General features: G+C 33.0%; 1 protein-coding gene across 3 annotated transcripts in view; it reads left to right on the forward strand.

Annotated features, from left to right (window-relative positions):
- Positions 1-406: 406 nt before the first annotated feature.
- Positions 407-18,296, forward strand: part of LOC140434455 (uncharacterized) — a 46,159-nt gene continuing 28,269 nt past the window's right edge. Inside the window, exons 1-2 of one of the 3 annotated variants that reach the window (XM_072522722.1) lie at positions 407-549; positions 15,644-15,853. In XM_072522722.1, coding sequence (XP_072378823.1) covers positions 489-549; positions 15,644-15,853 — 271 coding nt within the window. In that variant the 5' untranslated portion in view covers positions 407-488. Of the gene's footprint in view, positions 550-10,929; positions 11,450-15,643; positions 15,854-18,296 lie in introns of those variants that run through there. The other 2 variants (XM_072522721.1, XM_072522723.1) reach the window with 2 other exon arrangements.

Below are 18,296 nucleotides of genomic sequence, written 5' to 3' on the forward strand. Positions count from 1 at the left end.
AATATTACTTGTCGGTAATTCGCTATGTTCTATTTTATTTACTATTTAGTTTGTTTACTATTAATATTGGCTATGAGTACGGGTGCTTGGTTGTATAGTAATTTCCAGCCACTTTTAGTCTGTCAAAAAGTAACTAACTTCGCAAAAAAATAATTACTAAATTCACTAGACAGTTCGGACTGGGATTAGCGAACCGAGTTTACCTTTCATATTACACGGCGGTTGAGACGTTCGGTCACCGGTTCGGTGAAGTCGTCAAGTGCGCAGGCCGTCCACTCCACTGCCACTACAGACTGCGCCGACGCGCCGTGCCGTGTTTACGAAAACGTGACTTTTTACGAAAACATTTTACATGATACGGTCATTCAGTCACACGAAACGAAGGTAGGTAGGTAGGTTCAACATTGGTTGAAGCGAGACCTGTTCTTTGGGACAAAACAATAGAAATATATAAAGATAGAAACTTGACGAGAAATGCTTGGAATGATATGTGTAGTGCACTTTACAGCGAATTTGAGGAACTAGGTGATAATGAAAAAAACGCATTTGGTAAGTACAGCAAAATTATTTATTACTGATAACAACAACAATTAAAATTCTAAAAAATTTTGAATAAAATCCTTTATAAAAAGGTATATAAAAAAAACCCAGTTGTCAATTCAACATAGCCCAACTGGGTTTTTTATATACCTTTTTATAAAGGATTTTATTCAAAATTTTTTAATATATGGTATACAGCCAAATACAGGAACTTTGTTTCCTTGTGAATTAAAATTCTATATTATAATAAATTTTATTTTACATAGTTGCAATTAACGTTGAATATACAGGGTGTTCCATAATATGTGTGAATATTGTGCTTAGTGTTCGAAAGTCAAACGAATATACACAAAACATTTCCTCTTTATATAGTTACAGATTCAATGTTAAGAAATAAATACAATTCTTGTTATTCAGTTCATAACCCTTTTGACGTGACAACGTCTTAAATTAGGTTGTGGCTCGGAGTCATTTAAGAAAAAGTGTAACGCCCGCTCACGTCTGTTACAGTGAGTCGCCGAACGAGAGGGAGGCCCGCCGGACCGGCGAATGCCTTGCGTCTCTCTCCCACTCAAACATGATCGGTCCGCTGCGCGCGGCACTAGAGAATTAGGCGCGTTGAATCGCTAAAGTTGAAAATCGTTAAAAGTATCGTCAGCTGTGTCTGTAGTGAAAATGTGGAGTGCTTAGATTCGTCATTTACAACAACTACAACAATAAAGGTAAATAATTGTACACTAATATTTCATTATCGTAAACTATGATTGATTGATTAATTGTTAGATTGACACAAAAGTTGAGAAACTGAGTTTATAGGTTATGTCATACTATTGACAAATGTTGATAGTGTTAAGTAAATTATTAGTTTAAATCACTCTGCAATCAATCGTAATTCAGTCGATTAAGAAGAAACAGCGCGTATTGCTAGTCAAACATTTAAAATAACAAATTATAACTTCTAACCTGTCAAAACAGGGCGACCAAACAAACGAACTAAACCGACCAATCACCACGCGCGGAGTTAGAATTTAACTGTGTTTAGCAAGAATTTCAAATTCCAATTTTAGTAAATGTTTTAATTTTCAACTTTACCATTTACATTTACAAATTTTAATTAATTTCAAATTTATTTAGCAAAAATTTGAACCTTCGATCTGAATAAGTGTTTTGATTTTCAAATTGATTCTTTAAAATTAAAAATATTAAAATATATATAATCAGAAGTGAACGTCACATAACATTATCTGTACTTATTATTATTTAATATGTAGGCAAATACATGTGACCATACTTGGTAGACACAATTGGCAATAGTAATTTTTTATAACTGAAAAAAATAAATATATAAAATACTGGTAGCAAACAATAACTTCAATGATCGATATCTCCGCAACTTATTGATATATCGAAAAAATTTTCAAATAAATTTTGTAGAAAATAATAAGATCAATAATATAATATAAAATAAATAATATATAAAATAATATATAAAAATATAATATATAAAATATAAATAATATATAAAATAATAATATATAATATATAAAATAATATATAAAAAATATAAAATAATATATAAAATAAATATTAAATAAAATAAAAAATATTAAATTAATATTAATGATATTATTATCATTTTTAATTTAAAATGAATTATTTTAATTTACAAGTTTTAGAAATTAATATATTTTCAAATGTTCAACTGATTAATTGTTAGATTGACACAAAAGTTGAGAAACTGAGTTTATAAAGTCAGACAACTCGTTTCTAAATTTCATGAAATGTACGTATAATCTTGATTGCGTATCAAACGTTTCTAAGTCAACTACGTTAAAAGGAACAACCATCGACTTGACTTTAGCAAGACACATTACAGCATAAACACTTCCTTTCATTTCATATTTCTCCTATCATCGTCCTATCCTCAACAAAATCACTCAAATAGAAATTATTTAAGTTTAAGTTTACATGTACAATGTTTTAGTAAACAAAATATATTTCTATAGTTAAAATTTGTGCAATTCTTATTTTCATTCAATTCCTTGTTCCTATTGTGCAATTTAATAATATTCATATCAATAAATATTCTACCGAGAAAAAGACGTTGTCACGTAAAATCTTCGCCCGTAAAACCGACTTTACAGGCAACCGATTTTTTTTTTAGATATAAACCTAAATATTAAAAATTGCACACAAAAACGAAACACCCTGTAAATGCTATAGTCTATAATATGGCTGACTAAATTGTAGTAATATGTAGGTTTTAGATAAATTATATTTTACCCATTTGCCAAGGAATGCTTCCAACGCTTGACATAAAATACTGGCACAGAATGTGTCGTAGGTTGTTAGCTGCGAGACCTCCTCGTGTTGTAGGGTCGTAGGAATGTCTTCACGTCCGATGTGGTATCTTCAACCAAGTATATGTCTCTGTCCCTAACGTAGTTATGCAATACTGTACATGCTTTTAATATATCAGTTGCAAACTCTGGCTGAACATTCAGTTGTCGATGGAATACTCGCCATTTATTACTAAGTATTCCTAAAGCACATTCAACATATCTTCTGGCTCGAGACAACTGGTAGTTGTACACTTTCTTCTTCACCGTTAAATGTGTACCTGCAAACGGGCGCAATAAATGTTTATGTAAAGCAAAAGCTGCATCGCCAATTAAGAAATATGGTACCATTGGGCTTTCTGTACCTGCTAAACAGTTTTCGTCAGGCAATTGTTGGGATCCTGTTGCAATAGATTCCCATAAACTGGATTGCTTAAAAATAGACGAATCACAGTTTTTACCGTAATTTCCAACTTGCACAAATGTGAAACGGTATTTTGAATCTGCAACAGCCATCAGAACCACTGAATAATACTCCTTGTAATTGTAGTACATAGAACCACTTTCAAAAGGGCACACGATACGGCAGTGCTTCCCGTCTACAGCCCCAATACAGTGAGGGAAATTGGCAGTATTTTCAAAACCCGACGCAATAGATTCCCACATTTCTTCTATTGTTGGTATCGAAATACATTCTAAATGCATAGTTGACCAAATAGCTTAACTTACCTCTTTTATTATCTTGCTGATAGTAGAAATACCCAATCTGTATGTATAGTGTCAATCCGTGAATGTGCAGCCACTTGCTAAATACCTGAAATAACATCTGGTTTTAAAATGGCAAAACTAATTTATGAAATTTATTTTATCAATCAAAAATGAACAAAAGTTATAGACAAAGTAGAGTAGTTCGTAATGTTGATCCTTTACTACCTCGAATCATTTCTCTCTATATGTATGACCAATTAGATTATGAAAAAAATTGTTCGCTCTTTCCTAATTGTAATATTACACATAGTTTAAGTTTATACCTTTTTTTGAGGTAAAGAAGTAATTCGACGATGGAGTCACATTAGAGATTCCTTTGCTAAATCGTTAAAAAAGACAAAAGAAGGTAAGTCAAGCGGTTCTTCAGCAAAGAGACAACGGACATATGTATACCACGATTCATTACTATTTTTAAAGAAACTGTATATGGAAAGAGAGACTTCTGACAGTTTTACTAGCGATGACAATGAAGGAGGTATTGAAATTGAAGAAGTTGAACTAACCGAAAGACAAAATATTGAAAGAAGCTGACACTTCAATTTTTAAAAAAACCGACGGCAACCAGGCGGCGCAAACAAGTGGATGAAGTAGAGTTAAAAATTTTAAAGGCGTTGGAACCGAAAGCCCCTGAAAAACCTGACCCGAACATGGCATTTTTTCAAAGTTTGCTACCCCATTTGAGCAAGTTTAGTGGGGAAGAAATACTTGAGTTCCAGATGGCGGTTCTTCAAACCATATCAAATATAAACAACAAAAAAAGGGCCACTGGCCATCCTCTACAATCCAATGTAGACACTAACTACTGGCGTTCCCATCCCAGTTACTCTTCCTATTCACAACCATCCTTTCACAACCATTCCTTTTCACAACATCAAGCCCAACAATATTTTCAACCAACAAACACTATACCTCAACCGTATAATCAACACAGAAACTTACAACAATTTTCTCCATTTCCTCCAGTACCATCTAGCACCCTTACAACGAATCAGCCCCTTACGAACACCCCCTCACAACATGTACCACTCGCTCATTGCTCGGTATCCTCTCAGCAACATTCACTCACTTCTTTAGCTTCAGATAACGATTATCATGCAAGTTCACAGTGTTTTGGATCTGAAGCTGAAGCAACAAGCTCACCGATGTCAACGCCTTCGTCTCCATCTAGTGTTGATTTTTCAAAATAAATAAACAAATAATTAGTCGTTCATATATTTTTATATTATAGTTATGTTTTATGTTTATGTTGCATATTATAGTTATGTATTTATTTTCGTAATGGTCATTTCTTTTTTTCATTTATGGTAATTTTTTTGTGCCTTTTATAAGTCCAATAATTTAATAAATAAATAATTAAATAATTTTAATAATTTTCGATATAACTGTTTCATTTTAACATTAAAACCATTGAAACACCACGAATTACAATCAACTTATTTTAAAACATCTAACATTTACCTTAAAGTAACAGCCAACATTTCTACTGGTTGAATACAGTTTCTCATTTTTGTATTTTGACGCTGAATGACTTCTTTCAGTCGACCATGTAGTTCGTCAAATAATGAAATTGACATACGGAAATAATTGAAAAATTTTAATTCATCTTTCCTTAAATCCACAAATAATGTGACAAAAATCCCAACATCGTATCTTTTTGCGTTAATAGGATGGATCCAATGAATTAGGTCCCTCTTATTTCTCTTTTTGCGACGATAGAGTAACCACAACGCTATAATTTGATTTCGCTCCATATCTACACTACACCTTTTATTTTACGAAATTATATTTAGTGTTATAAGCATGGATTTATACGTCCATGGTTATAAGGTAAACGACTCGGTTGAAACTGAAGTACGGCAGCAGTGACGCCTTGTGTGAAAGCACAATCAATTCTGAACGTGCGTGAAAACTACCGAACGTCAAAACCACCGAACGTTCAAATTCTTAGTGTGTGAAAGGAGCGTTAGTGTGTGAAAGGAGCCTTATGGGAGAACGGCCGACCACGTTGCCGGTTTGCCCCGTGCGGCGCATGGAATATACGCGCACACAACAATTCTCAACGGTTGTATAAAAGACTATCATTATTGTTTCAACTAAATCATGATTGAATCATCGATGTACAAATAAGAGAGTTACATTGTCGAATTAAACAACAACATTGAGAAAAATACTATAAAAAAAAGTGAAATATATCAAAAACTCATTGTCGATAGCTTATCTATATTTATCAATTTTCAATAGCTTCCATTGTAAACCCACATTCTTTGGGAAATAAATATCATTAGAAAAGTCATTAGGAGAAGCAAATCAGTTTTAATCCCCAATGTCCACGCAAAGCATACATGTTTCTTTGTCGATTTGGGTACTGACCATTAGACCAAAAACTTGTTGGCAAAATATATGAAAGCTCAGTTCTATTTTATTTTCGCAGGAACGGATGAAAGTACCTACATCATGAAGCCGTTGCCAGTATCTGTTGTAAATTTCAAACAGGGTATGACTCTTAGTGTGCAAGTAAAACGTGTGGTGTTAAATGTATTGAACTATCATCTGAACTTAAAAAAATGGTGACAGCTTGACTATTATTGTGGAAAAAGTTTCGAAAATGTGCGGTGTGAGTGTTCTCAAAATTTTTGACAAATTTATGAAGCAGTACAAAAAAGGAAGAAAAACTCTTTAAAGTCCAATTCTCATGAGAATACTTACGATGAGGGAGTGAAATCTCGAATAAGGACAATTGTCCATGATTTGATTTTTTTTTTTTTGAAAAACATACCACCAACCGTCGACAGCATAATGTGAGTGAATGATGATAAGGACCTACCAGCTTTTTCAAAAACCACATTTCATATTCTACTAAATGACATGGGTTTTGAATATAGTAAAAGACGTCGAGATTCGATAATGATTCAAAGAAAAGAGATCATATCCTAGAGATATAAGTACCTCAGGCAAATGAAAACATTGAGGAAGAAGGATAATGTAATGAGTCTTGGACTAACGTCTTAAGGAACTTAAATGCAATTGGGCATTCCATGTAGCGAGAATGCATGAACAGCGCTAATATTAGTTGAGTTTAGTTGATAAGATATCATTGTGCTGTAAACTTATAAATAAATATATTTATATGGATTAGAACCGCTCTTTTATTGGTAAAACGCTACAATATGTTGGAACGTATTAATGAAAACAACAACTTGCTGCATAATCTTTGGATGTGTGATCAAGCCTACTTTCATCTAAGTGGGTATGTAAACAAACAAAATTTCCGCTATTGGTCCGAAATTAATCCGCGGCAATTACACAAAAGGTACCCTATATTTAGAAAAGATAACCTTATGGTGAAATTACTAGAAGAGCAAGACTATAGAAAATGTCACACCGAGAGTGCAGTACGGCTAATATAGGAATGCACAATTGCCGGATTTCACGCCTTGTGCTTGGCGATACAAACAGGTCCAAGTGGTAGTCACAGAACCGTACCCAGATCTCTACGCCGGGCTCTGTTATTTATTATAAAATAATATTTTGATAAAATAATTGCCTTCAAGTAGCCAAATAAGAGGCATGAATTTGAATAAAAAGACCTTAAGTTTTTAGCGAGAATTTTATTATAAAACTACTTGTATACTTTATTAAACTAACAAATGTATTTTAAATTACATTTCTTGATAGTTATAAATATACCGGGTGGAACCTCCGGTAACTCGATTTCCGTGCACCCAGCCCAATATCCAAGAAAAACTTTTTGTTTTGTAAATATGTGAAAAATTATCAGGAACGGGAATATCGAAAAAGCTTTGTACATTTTTTAATCCCGGCGATGTAATTAAAAAAACAAGTTGCGCACTTGAATCACTGCGAAATTTTAACACCTACTGTGAAATTTTTTTTTGTGGAAATCTGAAGTGCAGTTTTTGTCCTTGTTAAAACATAATGCAGTCTCGCATTTTTTACACACAACATAAGTTTACCTAGTTCCTTGGCATAGCAACCTGGTAGTTTTCAGCGAAACCTTGTGTTATTCCATATGGGATAATGGTTTTCCTTGCCCACACTTGACCAGATGAGCAGGTATAAGGTTTATAGTGTTAGTTATTTAACATTATATTATATTTATACTTTATTAAACTAACAAATATATTTTAAATTACATTTCTTGATAGCTATAAATATACAGGGTGGAACCTCCGGGAACTCGATTTCCGTGCACCCAGCCCAATATCCGAAAAGCCCATACTCTGATTGGACTGGTAAATGCATTTTATTGGTTATACAGTTTAAAATAATCGAGGTTACTCACAGATATTCAATTAATTATACTAAAGTCGTCCTCTACATCCGAGATGTCAGATTCGCTTTCGCTACTCTCCCATGTGTTCGCGTGTATACGCGAATTGGTCTACGTCGGTGGTATTTAACACTACGAGTTTAGCGCAACCGTTAAATAATTCACCGGATTTAAACTTATGGGACTCCATGCTCTCTGTTGAAACTCGGACTAAATTTTGAAGTGTAGTTTCGTTTTCCAAAAGCACTTTCACCCCTTAGGATGGGTAGGGGGTGAAATAGGCAATTATGACAAACAAATTATGACTAATTATGACAAACAGGTTTATGGCCATATTTAGGTGATTATGTTAATGATGGTAATTTGTAGCAGAAGTTTTACAAAAGAAATGAAGACCTATTTATAGAAACAACATAACTGTATTTTTAATATTTTACATACAATAGAAAAAATCTAATTTCTATGAAAGAATTGGAAATTTGAATATTATATATAATATCTATAAATAATATCATTTCCAAGTTTCCAAATTCTTTCCTAGAAATTATGTAGGTTTTTTCTATTTTATGTAAAACATTAAAACTACAGTTATTGTATGTTGTTCTTGTAAAGAGGTGTTCAAATGTTACTCTTATGAATATGATTCAATTGTATATCTCATGTTGACGTTTTATATGCAAAATTCATAGTTTTCGTGGTCAATAACTCATCAATGCCTTTTTATTCTACTGTATACGTATACATGATATAAAATATTTTACTCGTACTGCCGGCAGATGCATTTTATCCAAGCCGGCCCTGTGAGACAATGAGCAATCAACAGCTGGAGAAAACCGACAACCCTGCGCGTTTATTCTCCATAAGAAAAGCATTGCCGTATCTTACCCGTACCAAAGTATATTGCTTAAAAAGAATTCTTTTTAAGCAATATACTGTGCCCGTACTGCACTCTCAGTGTGACATTTTCTATAGCATGGGCAGGATTTGGAAAACTTAGTTGTATACTTAAAAACCGCAAAATACCCCAATACTTGAGGAGCAAAGTGTTCAACCAATGCATCCTTCCTATCATGACATATGGATGTCAAACCTGGACCCTAACCAAGGCAAACATGAATAAACTAGCCACAACAGAAAGAACAATGGAAAGAGCAATGTTAGGTATACGATTGTCAGATAAAAAGAGGAACGACTGGGTAAGATTCAAAAAAAAGTCGAGGACATAGCAACAAAAATTGCCAAAATTAAATGGAGCTTCGCGGGCCACACTGTTAGACAAAAAGACCAACGTTGGAATACTACAATACAACATTGGAGACCTTACGAAAGTAAACGACCAAGAGGAAGACCACAGATGAGATGGGTTGATGATATTAAAAGAATAGCCGGAAGAAATTGGAAATATGTTGCTCAGGATAGAGACCGATGGAAGGAGTTGGGAGAGGCCTATGTACAAACATGGACGACAGAAGGCTAAGAAGAAGAAGAAGAACCTTATGGTGTACAATTTCTTTGTTAAGGATGGGCACTCAGTAACACTCAACTCTGATCGCTACGTGCACATGTTAAATAATTTTCTTCTTCCGGCAATCAAGAATTACAGAGATGAACACACGACCTGTCAACGGGATGGTGCAACATGTCACATACCACGAGTGGCAATGGATTTGATAAGAAGATCGTTCCCCGGTCGTCTGATGAGTAAAAACGGTGATATTCCCTGGCCACCTCGTAGTCCGGAGCTGTCCTTCTGCGACAACCTTCTTTGGGGTATCTAAAGTCGAAGGTGTTTTAAAGTAACCCCCCAAGGACTAACGAGGCTTTGAAAGAACACGAAAAAGTTTTCTTACAAAAAGTTGTGAGTTCCGAAAGAACATTTATATTTGTTTCATCGACTTCGAGAAGGCATTGGACCGTATTCAACACGATGCACTTGTCGATTGGCTGCTGGCAGAAGGTCGTGACCTCTATGATATAAGACTACTAAAATACTTATATTACAATCAAGTAGCCTCTATCCCAATTGTCCAATTGGAGACAGTCGTACTGAAAAACTACCCATCACACGTGAAGTACCTACGACAGGGTTGTGTTTTGTCAGCCAGCCTTTTTAATATATAGTCTTAAGAAATCTTTAAAGAGGTTTTAGATGACAGATAAGAGGGAGTAAGCCTAGGCGGAGAAGTAATCAACAATATCAAATACGCTGATGATACAGCCGTTATTGCAGAAAATTTAAAAGATCTCCAGACATTTTACTGAATTTAGTCAATGAAGCAAGTTATCGGAGAGGCCTTAAAAATAACATTTCAAAGACAAAGTCGATAAAAGGTGGACAATTAAAGATATTCGATAATTCAGATAAACAATAGAAGAATTCATTAAGTAGTTTATTTCGGTTATAGAATCGGCAATAGACTCGATTAAAAGTCGAAGAGAAGGCGTTCTACATAATTTTAGTGAAGTGGTGACGTATCGACAGTGTTTTATACTGTATGTATAATTCAGGTCTAAATCACAGATCATTTATAAAGGTATATTTCCAGATTCGATTTCTCTTATAATAAATCAGACTTTTGATGAGTTTCTTGCATACTGAGTCATACCGATACTGACGTTTAGTTGCAGCAAATGTCTGATAGTCCTCTGTAAAATATTGAATGGTTTTTCAAGCTGCTATCCATATCGGTATTTGTCACTATGTATGTAAGGATCTTAAACGATATATTTCAAATAGTTTTTTATTCAGTGTTCATTCAATGATACAAAACCTTATTCCAATCATGTTTTTTCTTACACAATTTAAATTAAAACCTGGTTAGGCATTCGTCATTATGTAGGTAGGTACGTTATTAAAATATTAGTAATTATTAAGGGTAAGGCACAGACAAAGTAGGTACATACCTACTCATAATTATTATACAATTGTAAGATTTTCTGTTAATTAGGAATAAATTTTCTATCAATATTTCAATTTGTGTTCTGGAATTTTTCCAAATGGTCTAACGACTTTTTACAGGTAGAATTTATAATGCCGTTTGACAATTGAAATCTGAAAATTAACAAAATTTACGGTAATCAAAGCAGGTAGAAGACAAAATCGGTATATAATGGGTATTTCAATTCAAGAAGGGATACTTTTGTTTTACTTTACATAACAGTATTATTTTATATAGTGAAAGTTACTCATTACAAAATTACTTTGTATTTTAAACTCGACTTAAGAACTGTTAATAAATACACGACCTGCTAAATAGTGCGCAGCTAAGTACAACACATCATATTGGTAAACCAACTGGTTGACTATATGGGATGGATGATTTAAACGAACAAACAAAAACCAACTTATCAGACATACATCATTGATTTTTATTTTTGAGGTTAGGTAAAATGTGTATTAAGGTTTTTTAATTTTTAAAAATTGAATATAAGAAAGAAAAAATGGAGATAGATCCCGACTATGCAGCCAATAGCAAAGCTTTGCGAACTAAAGAAGAGAAAAATAAAGAAGGTATGTGCATTGTAAAATTTAATTTTTAACTTTAAGCTACGTCTAATTTTTTGTGTATTTGTTGCCATAAAGTCGGAATTATTCAATATTTGTATACATGATTGTATTTAGGACAATGTTTTGGTAAAATTATTAGTATTTTCATGTAAGAAATCGGATTTATTCTTTGCAATTTACTCGAAATTTGTCATTTGTTTTAATTTTTAATCCGGGTGTCAATACTTAATTACAGTAAACTTAACGTTTATTGGCAACTTAAGCTTTTTTGTTTCAAATTATTTTTAAAAGATCTTTTTGAAATTTAACAGCCTCCTTTGAATCTATTGTCATTCTAATAAAATACTATATGTATACAGCCGTAATAAAATGTTTTTATTATTTTATGTTTATTTTATTTTCTTGCTAGTAAATTTATTATTTAAAAAAAAAACCATCCATGTGTTTTATCCATGCATTTAAATTTTTATTTTGCATATAATTCACTTCATATATTTTTCTCAATGTTTCTATCCCTTCATATCCTATCAAATTCATTCATTAATAATTCTAGATTTCCTCTACTTTTCCTAGTTTTTGTTAAATTATTTATTGTTAATCTATCTTTATTAGTCTATTACTTACTTTTTAAATATAGTTAAAATGTTTCTATAAAATTTATATACCTTATTGCCATATACTTACTTATTTATTTACTTTTTTTAAAATATGTTTCTATTACCAAAGAATATAGACGCTTAAGCGTCTATATTCTTTGCTATTACTAAAAATAATAAGTCATTTTGTTGTTTTGATAAGTGTTTTCTCTCTAAGTTTGTTCTGATGGTTCTTCACTTCCTTCCTAGTTTCTTTAATAGTTAGGAATGACTACTAATGGTTAAATCTTTCAAAAGTTTGGTATCATATTTTTTTTAATATCTCAGTAGCATATTATACATTTTTCTTTTTCTGAAAATGTACCGTAAAATAGATTTTCACAATTATGTTTTTTTATATTGGGATTTTCTATGTTTTTGAAACATAAATAAACATATATATTCTATGGAAACTTCTAAAAATTGCCTGAAAATAGAAAATTTACTGATCTTACATATGTTACAATAATTATACACCAATCACTGTCATTTTGCCTTTTATTATTTTGTAATAATAGTTCATGAAGCAGGCCTATCATGGTCTCTCAAAGTACTTAGCTAACAAACATCTGTCTCAAACTCATTTAAGTCTATAGAACCCTCTATCGATATTTGAAAGGACAGTACTACACAAGAGCAGTCTGTGAGAAATGAATATGGAGGCGTAGAATATTTACAAGCATAAGTTTGGTGGAAAAGATACTACCACTATAACCAAGTGAAACCGTCTACAGTGGCTCAGACAGCCCGGGCCCGAAATCGAACATGATCAAAAAGATTCTAACAGCACAACCGTCAGGAATGAGAAGATGGGTAGACCAAAGCTGAGATGGATAGATAGGATAACGCAGGATGCTGAGAAGTTCGCTATTGCCAACTGGAAAATCCAAGCAAGGGACAGAGCAGAATGGCACAGAAAGCTTTAGAAGGTTGAGGCTCTTTAAAGGCTGTAGCACTATTATGATGATGATGAATATTTCATAAAATACTACAGAAAGAATGAGTGAATTAGTAAACTTAATTTGAATATAACTTTATCATTTTTTCTTTTTATTATACCTTATATTTAAAGTTTTTAATTATCTTCTGTTAAAAGGACCAGTAGTGGTGATTGGTATCCTTGTGGCTCTCCTCTTTGAAACATAGTATTAATGTCATGAGCATGCCATTAATACCATGTTCCATGATAGCAGGTGTGGTGACAAGTTGTATTGATTTTTTTGTTAGGAAATTGACCAGTCTGATTTCAGTTGTCTTATATAATGATATATTCAAGAGCCAGGTTGAACAAATCCAGGTTCAGCCCATTTCTTCTGTTTTAGTTCTTACACTATTCGAAAGCTTTCACTTATTTCATTCATATGCTCATTAGAAACAACATTCCTTGTTGAAAGCCTATTTGATATTCACCTACAATATTTTCACCACTGGGAACCACTTATTGGGGATAGAAGTAAAGATTTTATAAGTTGAGCAGAAGAGATTTATAGCATGATAATTTTCACATTCAAGCTTGTCCCTTGTCCATCAAATGACTAGGAATTTTTTCTTTATTCCATATCTTCGTTACCAATGCATGTACTGCTAGGTGCTTCTTCTTCTTCAAGTTCCGCTCCTATTGGAGATTGGAAATCATTCTGGCAATTATAATTTTGTTGGTTACGCGCCTGAATAGTTCAATTGAACTGCATCCAAACCATTCACGGAGATCGCGTAGCCACGAGATTTTACGTCTTCCTACGCTTCTTCTGCCTTTGATTTTTTCCTGCATTATATTCCTTAGTAGTTCGTATTTTTCACCTCTCATGATGTGCCCCAGGTATTCCAATTTCCTGATTTTTTGGAAATTGAAATTTTGGAAATTGTCATAAATTTTGTTTTATTAGCATTAAGCATTAGTCTGCTTTCCTCACTAGCATTTACTACATTATCTAAAAGTGTCTGTAGATCTTGTATATTCTTTGCAATTAGTATAGTATCATCGGCATATCTGATATTGTTGATGGGTCTGCCTTTGACTCTTATTCCAATTGTTACATTTTCGAGTGATTTTTAATTATTTCTTCCGAATATAGATTGAACAATAAGGGGGAGTGTATGCAACCTTGCCTTACGCCTCTTTTTATCTCTACTTCCTCCGAAAGTTCTTTGCCTACTCTGACTTTTGCTGTTTGGTTAAAGTAGAGATGAGTTATTATTCTTAAGTCTTTTTGGAACTGTTACCGGTCGATAATTAGTCGAAAGGAGTTTATTTCTACTTTTATATATCGGTATTACTATACCAGATTTCCATGAAGTTGTGATCGAATTTGTTTGCAAAGATTTGGTCAGTAAAGATGCTAAACTATCTTATCTGCACAATTATGATATAATGATGGTGAAATATTTTCCGATCCAGAAGAGTCAGTAGTCTTTAGAGAACTTAATACCTCTTTAACCGATTCAGTAGAGATGTCAATTGTTGATAAACTTTCCATTATTCTGTCAGTAGGAGGAACATCTGAAAAAATAGCATCCGTGTCAACTGTAAATGCACTGGAAAATGTTTCGGCAAATAATCCACAAACCTCTTCTTTTAAATATATTTCACCATTAGATTTTTCTAATAACGGTATACCAGTTTTCTTACAGAATTTTGATCTCACGTATTTGTAAAACGCTTTGAGACCTCTGGAACTAACTCTGTTTCCCTAGTTACTTCTTAACTCAATCTTAACTCTTTTGTCAGCATATTGCAAAATTGTCGATGAATACCTATATTTTCCTCAGATTGAGTTTTCCTTACCCATTTCCATAAAATGTTTTTTCTTTACTCATTCCGATCAGTCGATTATCGATCCAAGGGCTTCTGGAATTAGTCCTAAAAGTGTACCTTGAAGAACATGTATCTATTCCTTTATATATAATTTCTTTATATTTATTTTAAAAATCATTACATAAATAACCATCTAAATCTGGCCAAATTACTTCGCTAAAATACTGATCTAATTTAATATAATATATTTTACTAAATTCGTTGACTATTTTTTCATTGACTGCTCCAGTATTGTCCAATTGAGCTTGTGTCTGAAGAACTACATGGTCCGAAATACCTATGGTGAAAGATAATGAATTTCACTGATAAGTCCTTCCTCAATAGGGAATAATGCAGCTAATGGAAAAGTATAGGAAAAAATAAACACATTTTCACTATTATTAAGTAATTGTTAAAAATTATGGAAAGTGATTATGTTAAAATTGTGAAATATGTACGATGATGTAACAACTAGTATTATGACCGACGTAAAAGAGGCTGGTACAATTTATGTGAGACTGGGAATGCATAATAGTTCTGTACTAGGTTCCTAAAATATATTCCCATTATTAGAAAAGTAAAGCAAAGATAACACTTATGTATGATTTATTTCTTTTGCTTTTTTGACGTAAGAGAGGCTGGTACAATTTATGTGAGACTGGGAATGCATAATAGTTCTGTACTAGATTCCTAAAATATTTTCCCATTATTAGAAAATTAAAGCAAAGAGAACACTTATGTATGATTTATTTCTTTTGCTTTTTTCAGAAACGCAACTGACAGAGGAAATACTTACCAAGACCCTCAATGATATATTTGATGAGGAATTATCAGCTAGGGAAAAACAGTTAGAAGAACTTGAAGAAAAAATTTTCAGAGCGCAAAAGTTGTTACACGTAGTACGTTATGCTTTAGTAAACTCTTACTACAAGAAAAATAATTTAGAAATATCTCCTGATGACGAAACTGTAACTGCAGGTAATCTTCAGATTTTATTATTATAGTATCTCTTTTACTATAGTATCTCTTGAAATTATGAATTCATCGTTCACTGTGATTATTTTTATATATAAATCCCATTACTAATATTCGCCTTTTTTAAACAGTGACATAACTTGTACCGTTTGCCACGTTTTATGTATTTTGTCATCATTTTATTGTAGTTTTTTATTTATATTTGTACTAGTAAATCTGCCCGTCGCATGTGACTCGGGATCCAATCAATTGGCATCTACAGTCAGTCATTAAATTTGTAAAGTAATAAACTTTTTGCATATAATCCAAGTAAATATAAAGTATGATCTGGTGCACTTCTGACTTGACATCATGGCTTTTTTATTATGCCCTATGTATATATATATATATATATATATATATATATATATATATATATATATATATATATATATATATATATTGATGACACGCTATATGCATTATATGTACTATATGTCTCACGTCGTTTGATTTGATGTGTCATATGCTAGTATTAGGCTAGTTGTTTATTTTGTAACCAGTCAAAGGCCCTTTTCAGGCCAATAAAGCGAATTTACCTTATGCTTTATGTATAAAGCAAATATGTCTATTATCATCCATTGTGTCCTGTGCTATGTCCTATGTCGCTATATGTTCAATAATAGCGAAGACGATGTGTAGTGTGCTCTTTTGATAGTCTCTTTGTTTGTTCTATCTAAATATATTCGTTATATCCTCCCCCTTTGATTTGCTATGTCGCATGTTAGAATTCGATCATTTGTTTATTTTGTACTCAGCCTGAGGCCTTCTGTAAGTCAATAAATAAAAATTTATCTTATGGTCAATCTATTTTTATTCATAGTGCCCTATGATATCTCGTATGTCGCTATACATTCATTAATAATGAAGATACTGTGTAGTGTCCTTTTAATAGTGGCCTTGTTTTTTTTTTGCGATGTTAGGATTCGAAACAACAAAAGGACTACGACAAGGCTGCTGTCTGTCACCCACCTTATTTAAAATCTATTTGGACAGATCCTTAGTGAAATGGGTAAAAAAATGTAGAAACATGGGAATAACGGTGGAAGAAAACAAGCTATATACACTTTTCTTTGCGGATGACCAGGTAGTAATTGCCGAAGACAGCTACGATCTTAGCTATATGGTAAGAAAACTGCAAGAAGAATATGAGGTGGCAGGTCTAAACATGAATATGACAAAATGTGAATATCTCTCAGTGGGAACAGATGAAATATGTGACCTAGTCTTGGAAGACGACAAAATCAAAGGCGTGCAATCCTGCAAATATTTGGGGGTCATTTTCAACAAGAAGGGAAATAGCGCAGATGAAATCAGGGAAAGAATAAACAAGGGCAGAGCAGCGACCCGTGCCTTAAACTCTCTTCTCTGGCAAAAAACAATTCGACGAGAAACCAAAAAACACATTTACGGTAGTATAGTTCAAAGTATTACACTTTACGGTTCGGAAGTATGGGACGTCACCAAAGCTAATAAAAACAAACTTATGACGACAGAAATGGATTATCTGAGACGAAGCTGCGGTAGATCGAAACTGGAGAGAGTTAGAAACGAACAAATAAGAAACGAAATGAAAATGGAGAGAAACATCAATGATGACATAGAAAGAAAACAATTAATCTGGTTCGGACATGTTAAAAGAATGCCAGAGTACAGATGGCCTAGGAGAGTACTGGAATGGATCCCTCCTGAAAGAAGAAAGAGAGGACGACCACGGAGAAGTTGGCGCAACGATATTGATGAAGCAATGGCGGCAAGAGACTTAGAAGAGGCAACTGCATATGACAGAAAAAGATGGAAATTGGGGGCGGAGAAGCGGCGACAGCCGTAATAAATCCGTTATTATATATATATAGGATTCGATTACTTGTTTATTTTGTATAAAGTGAGAGGCCTTCTTTACGTCAATAAATCAAAATTTGTCTTATAGTAAATCTATTTTAATCTATAGTGCCCTATGATATCTCGTATGTTGCTTTATGTTCATTAATAATGAAGATACTGTGTAGTGCCCTTTTGGTAGTCGCCTTGTTTGAATTTTCTATCTGAATATATTCGTTATATCTTCTTCTTTCATTTGCTATGTCGCATGATAGTTTTCGATCAGTTATATCTATAGTGCCCTATGATACCTCTTATGTCGCTATACGTTCTTTGTAATGAAGATACTGTGTAGTGCCCTTTTGGTAGTCGCCTTGTTTGGTTTTTCTATCTGATTATATTCGTTATATCCTCCCCTTTCATTTACTATGTCGCGTGTTAGGATTCGTTCATTTGTTTATTTTGTACTCAGACAGAGGTCTTCTGTCAATAAATCAAAATTTGTCTTTTAGTTAAACTATTTTTATGCCTAGTGCCTTATGACACCTCATATGTAACTATACGTGCATTAATAATGAAGACACTG

The sequence above is a fragment of the Diabrotica undecimpunctata genome, chromosome 2, assembly GCF_040954645.1.
Source record: "Diabrotica undecimpunctata isolate CICGRU chromosome 2, icDiaUnde3, whole genome shotgun sequence".
Taxonomy (NCBI): Eukaryota; Metazoa; Arthropoda; class Insecta; order Coleoptera; family Chrysomelidae; genus Diabrotica; species Diabrotica undecimpunctata.